This window comes from Arachis stenosperma, chromosome 4 (genome assembly GCF_014773155.1).
Source record: "Arachis stenosperma cultivar V10309 chromosome 4, arast.V10309.gnm1.PFL2, whole genome shotgun sequence".
NCBI classification, from domain to species: Eukaryota; Viridiplantae; Streptophyta; class Magnoliopsida; order Fabales; family Fabaceae; genus Arachis; species Arachis stenosperma.
In genome coordinates, this window is record NC_080380.1 from 5392328 (window position 1) to 5404295 (window position 11968).

Genomic DNA, 11968 nt, shown 5'->3' on the forward strand with positions numbered 1-11968 from the left:
CTCCATTATTAAATTTATATTTTTGTGGAACTTATAATTATATTAGTGTTTATTTTTAGTATTTGAGAATAATTTTGAAGAATCGAAATTGAAATATTTTTTGGCTTTGTGAGGTGGTTCATTTTAGTTACGAAGATAATTATATATTATCCATAGCTGGAATCGAAAAAGAAATATATCTATCAACAGTTCAATAATTTCCTTCTTTTGTAGAAAGAAAGAAGATAAGATAAAGTGATGAAGTGTACAAGAAAGAAAAATGTTACCACTGACAAAAAGTGACGGGTCCCCACTGGACCAAACTCTGGATGCTTCCGCAGTGAATAACTCCTTCCCAAAAAAATTAACGGTGATGATGGATTGCCGCGTAATCTCAACGGCTCCAAGCCAAAATGGTATCTGATCCTGATTCTACTGCTCCAAAAATAATCGCCACCACCTGGACCCCACATGTCATCTATATTTTTTTAAAAATATTTTTAAATTTTATTTTATCCCAATATTTTTAAATTTTTTTATAAACTACCAGAATAAAATATATATTTTACCCAAATTTAATTTCCAAAATCGGTGACGGAATTATAGATACTCGATGTAATATTTTATATTAGGAAATGTCCGAAACGCCCTCGTCCCTTCCATCTATATAACGAAGCGGAAGCTGCTTCTTCATTTCCCATTCCGTTCCCAGCCTTTGTGAGACAAAACAGGGGAAAAAAAAAAGAGAAAGAAAGAAACGGTTTTGTATTTTTATTTTATTTTATTTTATTTTTGTAGAGAGAGAGAGAGAGAGAATGTTGGGAGTGTTCAGCAGCTCGATTGTGTCGCCACCGGAAGAGCTGGTGGCGGCCGGAAGCAGGACTCCTTCGCCGAAGATAACGGCCGGAGCTCTGCTGAAGAGGTTCGTGGAGAGCAAGCCGTCGTCGGTGTCGGTGCAGATCGGGGAGGATGCGCAGTTAGCTTACACGCACCACAGCGAGACGCCATGGCAACCAAGGTAAAAAAAAAAAATCACAAATCACACATCACAACCGTATCGTGTGTTTCAGTGTTTACTGTTTAGTGTTCACTCGAGTCGCTTCGCCTTAAGCGATGTCGTTTTGTATGCTAATTAAGTAGTAATTACCTTCGTTTTCACGCGCTTGGGTTCGAGGTAGGTCGAATTGGAACGAAACGGTTCCTCTGCTTTACTACCGCAGTTCGCAGATTATCGCTCACTGAACTTAACTCGTGTTAGATTATTGATAATTATTAAGAAATTTGATGATAGAGATTAAGATTAATTTAAAGGAGTGTTTGTATGGTCATGTGATCGGTTTTGTGCTGAGTCATTCGCTCGAACGACGATCGGATCCCTTGGATCATGCCTGCTAATAATCACTCTTGCTTACAATTGATTTTTTGTTATGATTTTTTATTTTATTTTATTTATTACAATTGATGAAAATTTACTGAAAGTTTAGGCGAAGTTGTTGGTAAGAGAAGACTTGAGAGGAAGAGGAGGAGTAGAAAATAAGTGGAGTTAGAAGAGAAAAGGAAGGGATATTGGGATATATAGGACAAGTAGTGTGTACGTATTTTTACATGGCAATAATAAATTTGGTAGGTTGAATTATAGTGACCAGCTTTAATAATGACGATTAGAATTTATAGGGAATATCCTTATTATTAAAAATGGATAGTATCTCATTTAATTTGTTTTTATATGTACATTGAGTCATTGACAACTATATTAAAAAAAATATTTGATATTTGGTGTGATGAATATAGATAGATATTTGTTTAGTGAACTCATATGTAAAGGTTATTGTGTATATTAATATATATTATATATAATTTAAAAGATTTTGATTTAATTTATCTCATTTATTAACATGGGATAATTATATGAATGGGAAATGGAGGGTAGACATCAAATTAGTAAATATAATTATAAGTTTTATAAAAAGATATGGTTTCATAAAATATTTTTGTGGTGTTAGTCTATGAAAGTTAAACCAATATAAATATAAATATTAAACGGATATTAAAAGGAGATATGTTTTAGGAGATTAGCTCTAATTATGTAGCTTTTGGGATAATTAATTTAAAAAAGTTAATATTTCCAACCATAAATGTATAAGATTATACAAAAAGAATGATACACATACACAAGCAAACGTTATATAAAAAAATTAAATTAATTAAATATTAATCAATGATGAAGATTCATAGATATGAGAGGATACTTGGCTATAGGAATTTGTGGTTGGCGATTCAATATGGTGGTTATGATTTGACTATCATCATAATTCATAACTCCTAAGGTTAAATAAAGACAAGAGTGGGCCAGTGGAAGCATATTACTACTAATTTTGAGGAGGATATAATGGGCATTTCCTGGATTAGCTGCCTTTTTTTTCCTTGCACAGATTACCACGACGTATCATGCAATAAAAAATAGAACTAATGTTTTAAACACCAAATAAATAAATAAATAATGTTTTTAAACATTTAAAATTATTTTTCATCTGTATATATTGCAAGAAAGTTCATAAGAGGAAATGTTTTTATTTTATGACTTATCTTTCAAGTATGATTTCTTTGTGGTTGAAGATTGAATATGCTGTAAATTTGGTGCAAATAATATATTTTGGCCAGAAAGTCACATTTCATTATTCACATGTTATCCGTGAGCATGACCTCATTCGTATAAGCTAAACCTGTATTTGAAGGATCAATGAGATTTATCATGAAGGAGCTAGTTTTCTGACATATACCAAATTATAATTTAAATATGTTATATATATATATATATACTAAAAATTAGTCGAATTAATTTTTTTTATAAAATATATATTGAAAAGATATAAAATAATACATAAAAATACACATATAAGTGGTAAATGATTTGGTGTGTATATAATACTTTTTATTAATAATTATAATAAATTATCAATGTCAATTTTACTTTGATATAATTCTACGGTACAAGGAGTTGGGGGTTGTTGAGAATGGCCTACTTAATTTTACTAAGCTTCTAATTTTTTTTTCAATATCGAAATATTTAAATCTTAAAATTTTTTGAGACACATTGGAGTCTTGTTAATTAAGGAGACGTCAGGTTAGTTGAGTCGGGTGGAGTTAGTCGTATTTTGATTAACATAAAATGAAAAAAATTGCCTTTGTGTAAATTTTTCTAGCAAAGCCATTATTCAGTTCCCCTTATCAGCGGCTTGAGTTTTATGTCTCCGTCTGAAGTTGTGGATCACAGTGTGAATTATTGAAGAATGGGGCCCATGATGAGGTGCAATATAGGCGTGGTTTTAAAAAGTAGTGGTTTACGTTTAAGCTGTTGCTCTCAAAACAGAAAGTCCATATACCATCTCCATATGTGAATGAATAATGGGACCATTATTTCAGATTCCACGTCTTTTTGGTGGCCATCATTATTAGCGTCCTATACCATCCCATACTCAAGGACGGTCCAGTTACCATACCTAATACTGTTGTCCTCTTCTCTTTCTCTTGTTTTTTATTCACTCATAGATGTGATATTAGATATTAGAGGGCGTCCTTCTCATTGGGGTGCTTTCTTCATTGCTTGCAATCATTTAGGTCTTTTTTTGGGGCTAATTTTCTTGTTTTATGTTTATCTTTAGCTGATATTTTTTTTAAATATTTTTTTCACTAAAGTTGCAGGAATTTTTTTGGTGAATACTAAAGTTGCAGGAATTAATTTTAAATAGTGTTGATATTATAAAAGAGTAATTCCTCAGTATGAAAAAATAGAAAAAAGCAAAAAGGAGAGTAATTCTAAAGAAAAGAAAAAGAAAAAAAAAAACGAAGAATAATTCGAATGCCTTATTTAGACGGTATCAAAATCACATAAACATGATATTATAAGAAGCAATGTATATTCGTGTTTCAGTAATTTTAGCTATTGATGTTAATTATAAAATATATATGATTGAATCAATTATTACAACTAATGAAACATCAATATTCCTAAAATATTTAAAAGTTTTTGGATACTAAGATGTATTTATAATATAAGTTTTTTCCTTTAATTAAGTTTGGATATGTGGACTGGCTCCTAAACTGTCGTTTTCTTTAGACCCTTTTTAGCCCAGGTAGGGGAGTGAGGATAAGGATGATGTAGCTTTTGGTCAACAAATGGAAAACAGAATACCCCAACAAAGTCTATTGCGTTCTAGATTATACCTCTATAATTATAGTGACATTACGTGATAAGGCTAGGAGAAGCTTAATGCCTTGAACTATGGTGCAATAAATGGTTTCATACTTTCATTATCATCTTATCCTAAAATGTAAAAATTAACTTGGCTGTAATTTTGATCAAACTATGCTTTAGCATTTAAAAAGAGTTTTGTTCTTTATACTTATTCTTTCTCAGTTGACGTACACTTTGTAACTACTACAACGTGTTATTGCTAGTATTGTATGGTAAATATGGCGATGTAATGTGTTTAGCTAGATTGCACTGACCATCATTAAATCTAAATACTTCATGGTAACTGCAGATCATTTGCTGTTAAGGAGGAGATTTTCTGCATGTTTGAGGGTGCCCTTGACAATTTGGGCAGCTTGAAACAACAGTATGGACTGGCCAAGTCTGCCAATGAAGTTCTTTTGACCATTGAGGCTTACAAAGCCTTGCGTGATAGGGCACCCTACCCTGCCAATCGCGTTGTTGGCCATCTCAGTGGAAGCTTTGCTTTCATTCTTTTTGACAAGTCCACCTCTACCCTCTTTGTAGCTTCTGTAAGTTATCTATCCTATAAACAAATTATCTTGATACATAACCATGTTCTGTTTTGTCTTGTCCCTTTCTTAGTTTATCTGTATCTCTATCTTGAAACACTTACCAAACAAAATGTTTGTTCTTTTTCTCATAACAATCTGCATGTGTTGTTTTCTTTTATTTGACAGGATCAAGCTGGTAAGGTTCCTCTGTATTGGGGAATAACAGCTGATGGATACGTAGCATTTGCTGATGATGCTGATATTCTTAAAGGTGCTTGTGGAAAGTCACTTGCTGCTTTCCCTCAAGGTGGGTTTAATTCTGTGGCTTATTTATGTTTGTCATAATGGATCAAAATATCTTTGATTCTGGGAAATGTTTGTGTCGTGTGACCCACAGAAACGATGCTTATAGTGACCCTAGATGGATCATATCCCCTCAAGATATTGATATTTCATAAATATGATAAAGATATTAAATAGCAGAGGGGAAAAAAACCCAAAAAGAAAATGTAACGTATGCAGAAAATTCTCTTAGAATAGAATAAAACAAAGACATTCTCTCAGTTATGAGTCAATTTCCAATTTTGTAAGAAACTCTCTGATTATTGACTGGTCTTGTTGCTGTGTACATATTCTACAGGATGTTTCTACAACACAGCAGTTGGAGGATTAAGATGCTATGAGAATCCTAAGAACAAGATTACTGCAGTACCAGCTGAGGAGGAGGAAATCTGGGGAGCAACCTTCAAGGTAACAACATGACACAAGTTTCGGTACTTCCCCCTCATTTCTCCCTGCAGAATATTCATCTTTATCCGCTTAGATTAGAGAGCCAACAGTAACAGAAGTTATAAGAGAGGTTCTACTAGGTACAGACTACAGAAGGAAACTGAAATGGTTGGAATTATTGGAAAAAATAAAAACCAAAAAACTACAAAATCTGAGGGAAAACTGAATGATATTTCACAAAGGTTCAATGTCAATCCAAATGAATCAATCAAAGTCAATAGACTATTTCAAATATAAGTCCAATATGAGACTTGAGATTGCAGATAAATTTTGCATCCATAGTTTTAACTCTATTGTCGGTTCCGCGCTCTTGGTAGATGACGTTTCACATATCCATATCTGACATTTTATTTTTGTCTATTTGGTGGGATGAATTATCAGGTGGAGGGACCAGCAGTTGTTGCAGCTACAGAGTAGATGTTTTTGTTGAAGTGGGGTTTCCACATAATGATGTATCAGAGTAATGTGTTTATGTGGTTATCACTGCAAGGCATGCATGAGGGGCCATGTAAATACCCTTCCTTTGAATGATAAATCATAAATGTGAGAAGAGTGCATCTAGTAGTGTAACTTAATGTGTTCCTGTATCTTGTTCTTTAGGTTAGCCTTTTACTCTCTTTCCATTGTACAGTGTATGTAGCTCTTCCCCATGTAATAAAACTATGCGTTTGGCTTGGGATTCTGTAATACTCTCATTCCATGTAATGCATCTTAACTTTATTATATATGTATGCATTAAGATTTCACCTAAAAGTTTTAGGCAAGTCTATATATGTGGTTTTACCCTAAAATTTCATATTAAAATGATCTATTTCTGAAAATTCAGCGATATAAATTACCCTTAAATCTTTGCTTGGACTATATATGAAGTCAATTGTTATAAAGAAACATCAGATTCAGAAAAAGCGTAGAAGGCAACGTTTTTTCTTGCAATACAACTCACAACATTTTCGTGCATTACATTCATATAGCACTTAAAAGAGTTTGTTGTAAAAATGGAAGTATGCCCAATATTCGCTCCGAAATATATGGCATGTTGCTGATTTTATTTTGTAACTAGCAAGCTAGTAGTAATAACTTATAAATGTAAAACATGCATGGAACATCTCTACTTAACTACTTTAGAGATATGAATGAACGCAACTAGCACAAGTTACATGCATCTTCATCTTTCTTATTTAATTTCCTTTTGCCATTTGTGTAGATTCCAACACAGCAGCTTACGAACGCAACCTTAGCTTGTTTCAATGCGTATATATCATCATGTAATAAACCACTTAAGGCAAGGGCAACTTCGTCATACAAAAAATATTATCATGCGTTATAAGCACCATTCTTACATTTCTTCTTCAGTTTTTCCTCTCTCCACAGAACTGAAATCTCTAATTGTAGTTGAGGTATGTATCTCTATCTCTTTCTCTGTGTTCTTTATTGTATTCATATTCAGTTCAATTTCATACATCATAAAAATGTTTGCGCATGAAGCATGTAGTTGGTTCTATGGTGGATTTTATAGTTCTGGATATATATTTATATTTTTGTATACATTGCATGCAAGGATGACCCACAAATGCAGTATTATATACACTTGATTAGAATACTATACTTATAAATGACTTGTATTTTTTTCCCCTTCTCTTTCCATTTAATGTTTGTTCGGATTATTTTCATTGTGAAAATTAAAAAATGAAGGAAACTTTTCTCATACATCACATAATTCATGGAACATTTGATTCAATCTCATCAATGTTTGAAATTAAGAGAAAATAAGTAAATTTGTTATGTGAATGGATATAACATGTAAGTCCATATACAATGTCACCGAGACACTTACCTCAGAATGATTTCACATAGCTTGCTATTCAAGTAACAAAACTACACTTTTTAAGTGCAAATTGAAGGATACATATCATTGTAAACTTTGCATCTTCCTTCTTGACTAATCAATCATGATGCATGTATTATATACTCTTTTTTTTGGGACTAATGGCAGTTTTCTTTATCATGTTTAATTAAGATTTATTAATTGTTTAAATATATTCTTCTTAATGTTGTTTCTTATGATATACACTGTTTGTTCATAGAATAATTTGAAGCTCATAAAACAAAACTATGGATAAAAAAGAGAGTGATCAATCTGCAACAAGAGGGACAAGCACTCCATCACACACTGAGGTAGTAGCTGGTCCTTCTGTTCCTTCACCTCTCTTAAGAGATCATCAACATTCTCACCATTACATCCACTACCACCACCTACAACAAGAAGAAGAATTTCACCAAAAACTTCACAACTTTTGGGACAATCAGTACCGTGAAATCGAACAAGCGGCCGACTTCAGGATCCACAGCTTACCCTTGGCTAGAATCAAGAAGATCATGAAGGCTGATGAAAATGTGAAGATGATATCAGCAGAGGCTCCTATTATATTTTCCAAGGCTTGTGAAATGTTCATCATGGAATTGACAATGAGGGCTTGGAATAATGCTGAAGAGAACAAAAGGAGAACACTTCAGAAGAATGACATTGCTGCTGCAGTCACAAAAACTGATGTGTTTGATTTTCTTGTTGATGTTGTCCCTAGAGATGAAACCGTGGACCTTGGTTTATATGCTGGTATAAGAAGAGGTGGAGGCAATAATAATATTGTTCCTTGCTACTATTATGTGCCACCTCAGCATGTTATGGGTCCACCACCATATGGTCCTCCAAGAGTGCCTATGGTGGGAAGACATGTTCCTAATCAAGATAATATTAATGAGCAGCAAACTTGTGAAAATACTACTCATGCTATGTGTCCAAATGAGCAAAATCATTCTTCAGATTCAGATGAATGAGGAGCAAGTAATGGTCACTTGGAGAAAATATATAATAGTGAGGACATAGCTATTAGATGCATGTATTTATTCAGCTTTGACTTCAGCCAGGAAAGTGTATTAAGTAGTCAGAATTCTCTCTTTCTTTTTATACATGCTATCCTTTTATTGTTGTTCATCTTAGTATAAATTATAAAATATGAATCTATTTTTCAATAGCAATTTCAGAAACAAAAATGTAGATTTTTTTGTTTTTTGTAAATATGTAGTGTAAGATAAGGCCATACTTTGGATTTTACAGATTACTAGATCTGTCAACATTTTAACAGTGGAAAAAGATAATCTAAAGTGAGAAGATTTCTCAAGTAATAAAGTAAGATGTTAATCACCCTTAAATTTGTAACTTCTATTATGTGTGAATCCCACACTCACTAACTTGATTTAAGGGTGATTAGAGATTACTTCTTCACTATAGAGGAACTTAATCCTTTAAAATATAAGAAAATGACATTTTAAAATAGATGAATATAGTAAATTATAAGTACTCATAAAGTTAGGTTATTTGTAATAAAAGTATTGCCCCACACTTGTAAGTTGTAACATTGATATATTATTCATGACAATAAAGAAACTTTATAGTCTAAAACATACAATTTGGTTTCACTATTAATATATATTGTAATAGCAGGATATACTTGAGAAACACTACTTTGAGGGCTATTTGAAAAGTTTGTTCATCTTTGTGACCACCATGACATAGAGCTGGTCTCTTAAGTCATACAAAAATCTGAAATAAGCATGTCTCCACTTTCTATTGAAGAAGATGACAGCACACACTCCCCAAAAGCAGGTAGCAAAACCAACCCCCATGCCCATATAGAAAGATGACCAAAACTGAGACTTATCATCATCATCATCATCAGCATCCAAAGGCTCTGTGCCTCCAAATATACCATCATGTGAGCAACTTTTTGTAAGTGGAGGTCCACAAAGATCAAGATTTCCAATGTAGCTGAGTGCACCAAAGCCTTGAAGTTGTGTCCCTGATGGGATTTTTCCTGTTAAGTTATTGAATGACAGGTTCAAGTAACTAAGAAAAGACAAGTTTGACACGCTCTCAGGAATTTCACCTGAAAGTTGATTCCTTGATAAATCAAGGGACTCAAGTTCTCTCATGTTGCCAATTTCCTTTGGTATCTTCCCCACTAACTGATTGTGGGACAAGTTCAAGGAGTGCAATTCAGTGAGGCTAAACATTTGTGCAGGCATTGTTCCAAGCAGATCATTGCTTGAAAGGTCAACAATGCGAATCAAATTCCAGTCTTCATATTCTAATCCTTTACCCTTCATAAGCAGCATAAGATTTTCTCGTATGATGTAACGCGTACCATCAATATAAAAGATGTAGCCAATTGCAATGACTGAACGAACATGGACAACCATAGCTGTGATATTGTTTATGCAGCTTGGTATGTGTCCTGAGATTCTGTTATCTGCAAAATCTAAGATAGTGAGGGAATGCATTTGGCATATCTGTGGTGGAATGGTACCAGTGAATTGATTGGACCTTAGTTGGAGAGCCCTTGCTTTGTGTGGAAGCCAGTTTGGTATACTTCCTGAGAAGCGATTTTCGCGAACATTCAGGATCAACAAGGAGTGGCAATTTTGTAGAGAGAGGTATGTCTCCAGAGAGATTATTCTCATGCAAATGGAGTGATGTAAGATTTTCCAACAATCCCATTGATGGGGGAATCTTGCCACTTAGATCATTGTTTCCTAGATTGATATGAAGCAACGATTTCCAATTCGTCCAGCAATCTGTAAGCCCTCCAGATAATTTGTTGTTGGACATGTCCAAGTACTCCAAATTGCTTCTTCTGTCCATGTCATGGCACAAAAGGGGAACCATCGATCCTGATAGAGAGTTGTTGTCTACCATGAAAACGCGTACACTTGATGATAATCTAGGGAGACCACCTTTCAAATTATTTGATGATAGTTGTATGAAAGAAGAATTAAGCAACACATTTGACAAGTCCCCATCTATTGAGTTGCCCACCAATTGGAGTTGTTCAATTTTGGATACAAAACTCCAAAACTTGTCTCCAGTCTCAAATGAAAATTTTGAGTTCGCAAAACCAAGGGACTTGAGAGATGTCTGTGTATACAACCATTGAGGAGGTTTAGGGCCAACAGGACCCAAAAATACACCATCAAGTTGGAAAGGAGGTATCCAATGTAAGTCAAAATCAAAGATGATGTTTGGTGATTCCACAAACAAGAACTTTAAATTTGATAGATTTGTGAAATGTTTTTCAGACACAACTCCTGTAAAGTAGTTAGACCTGGCCTTTAAGGCAACTAAAGATGACAGGTTTCCCAAATTTATAGGAAGAGGTCCAGAAAATAAGTTTGAAGATAAATCAAGGTATGTGAGATGCTCAAGTTTACCTAAGCAATCTGGAATTGGTCCATTTAAATCATTGTTAGACAAAACCAAGTATTTCAAGACTTGAAAATTTGGCATTGCCTTAGGTAATTCACCTCTCAAAAGATTATTGTCAAGGTAAATATACGAGATATCACAAGTAAGATTGAATAACCAATTAGGCACCTCTGAGTAAATTGCATTCACGGAAAGATCAAGAACTTCAAGTGCAGTAAAATTAGCAAAATGAAGAGAAGGACTCATGTTATCAAGATGACAATCAACCAAGTACAACTCTGACAACGATGGAAGCATAGCCATTAACTGGACCCAATTAGTTTCCGTGTGAAGATCAATACCACTAAGGTCAATATATTTCAATGAGGAAGCACTAGAAAGCCATTCCAAATTGTGAATTAGAAGGTTTAAATTACCTGATAGATCAAGGTAATGAAGACTTGAAGAGTTTTCACACTGATAAGGAAGATTACCTAATGAAAGGTTATGACAACTTGGACTATTCATGGAATCATATGTCATAGCTAAGTAATCATGGTTACTCAAATCCAAGTGTTCTAAAAATTCCATTTGCAACAAAGATATGGGGATGTCACCTGAGAGACAGTGTGATTTATCAATGAAGTTATTATAACCATAGCCATTTATAAATGAACAAGGGAGATTGAGTTGTGTGACTCTACTGGTGAAGTTGTGACACACAACTCCATACCAATGGCAGCAATCTTGTTGAGAGGACCATGTAGAGAGGAGGCCTGATGGATCTATAGCTCCATTTTTGAAGTTCAAAAGGATTTGCTTGTCTTTCTCATTGCAGTGGATCTTGGAATCGGAACCGTGTATGCAAGTGGTGAACATGATTGCACATAATGACCAAGCTAGAATGCTTGCATGCTTGAAATTGGTAGGAAAGGAATCCATGGAATTGATGAAGGGTCTAACTAGGGATAGTGGCTCAATGGCTTCAAGGGAAGTAGTTTACATGTTGTTCCTGAATTCAAAGTTTGTATTTATAATTCGAGTGGAGTCTACATTGTTTGTTTCTAATAGTGAATAACCTGTAAGTCAACACCATATTTTGCACATAATATATACATCTAATATTTTTTAGATAAGGTTTAATTTGGTCTCTAAATTTTTGCTTTATAATTATTTTAGTAATTTGGACATCTA

General features: G+C 33.8%; 4 protein-coding genes across 6 annotated transcripts; 2 read left to right on the forward strand and 2 right to left on the reverse strand.

Annotated features, from left to right (window-relative positions):
* The first annotated feature begins 668 nt into the window (after positions 1-668).
* Positions 669-6260, forward strand: LOC130973551 (stem-specific protein TSJT1-like). Of its 2 annotated transcripts, none has more exons than XM_057898138.1 (5): positions 669-997; positions 4524-4764; positions 4933-5053; positions 5387-5519; positions 5917-6260. In XM_057898138.1, the coding sequence occupies exons 1-4, from the start codon at positions 795-797 to the stop codon at positions 5506-5508; spliced, it is 687 nt and encodes a 228-aa protein (XP_057754121.1). In that variant the 5' UTR covers positions 669-794; the 3' UTR covers positions 5509-5519; positions 5917-6260. The 2 variants fall into 2 exon arrangements, with proteins under 2 accessions (XP_057754121.1, XP_057754120.1); XM_057898137.1 differs by having other exon boundaries at positions 670-997; positions 5387-5496.
* Positions 6261-6417: 157 nt separating this feature from the next.
* LOC130973550 (nuclear transcription factor Y subunit C-2-like) lies at positions 6418-8381 on the forward strand. Its single transcript, XM_057898136.1, has 2 exons — positions 6418-6932; positions 7620-8381. Exon 2 carries the CDS (start codon positions 7648-7650, stop codon positions 8368-8370), a length of 723 nt encoding a protein of 240 aa, XP_057754119.1. The 5' UTR covers positions 6418-6932; positions 7620-7647; the 3' UTR covers positions 8371-8381.
* A 553-nt stretch (positions 8382-8934) lies between these two features.
* Positions 8935-10276, reverse strand: LOC130973694 (receptor-like protein EIX2). 2 transcript variants are annotated; one of them, XM_057898321.1, is made up of 2 exons: positions 9480-10276; positions 8935-9392 (listed from the first exon to the last, which is right to left on the reverse strand). In XM_057898321.1, exons 1-2 carry the CDS (start codon positions 10051-10053, stop codon positions 9067-9069), a joined length of 900 nt encoding a protein of 299 aa, XP_057754304.1. In that variant the 5' UTR covers positions 10054-10276; the 3' UTR covers positions 8935-9066. The 2 variants fall into 2 exon arrangements, with proteins under 2 accessions (XP_057754304.1, XP_057754305.1); XM_057898322.1 differs by having other exon boundaries at positions 8935-9842; positions 9917-9988.
* On the reverse strand, positions 10116-11653 carry LOC130974462 (receptor-like protein EIX1). Its single transcript, XM_057899341.1, has 2 exons — positions 10301-11653; positions 10116-10226 (listed from the first exon to the last, which is right to left on the reverse strand). Exons 1-2 carry the CDS (start codon positions 11651-11653, stop codon positions 10116-10118), a joined length of 1464 nt encoding a protein of 487 aa, XP_057755324.1.
* Between the last annotated feature and the right edge of the window lie 315 nt (positions 11654-11968).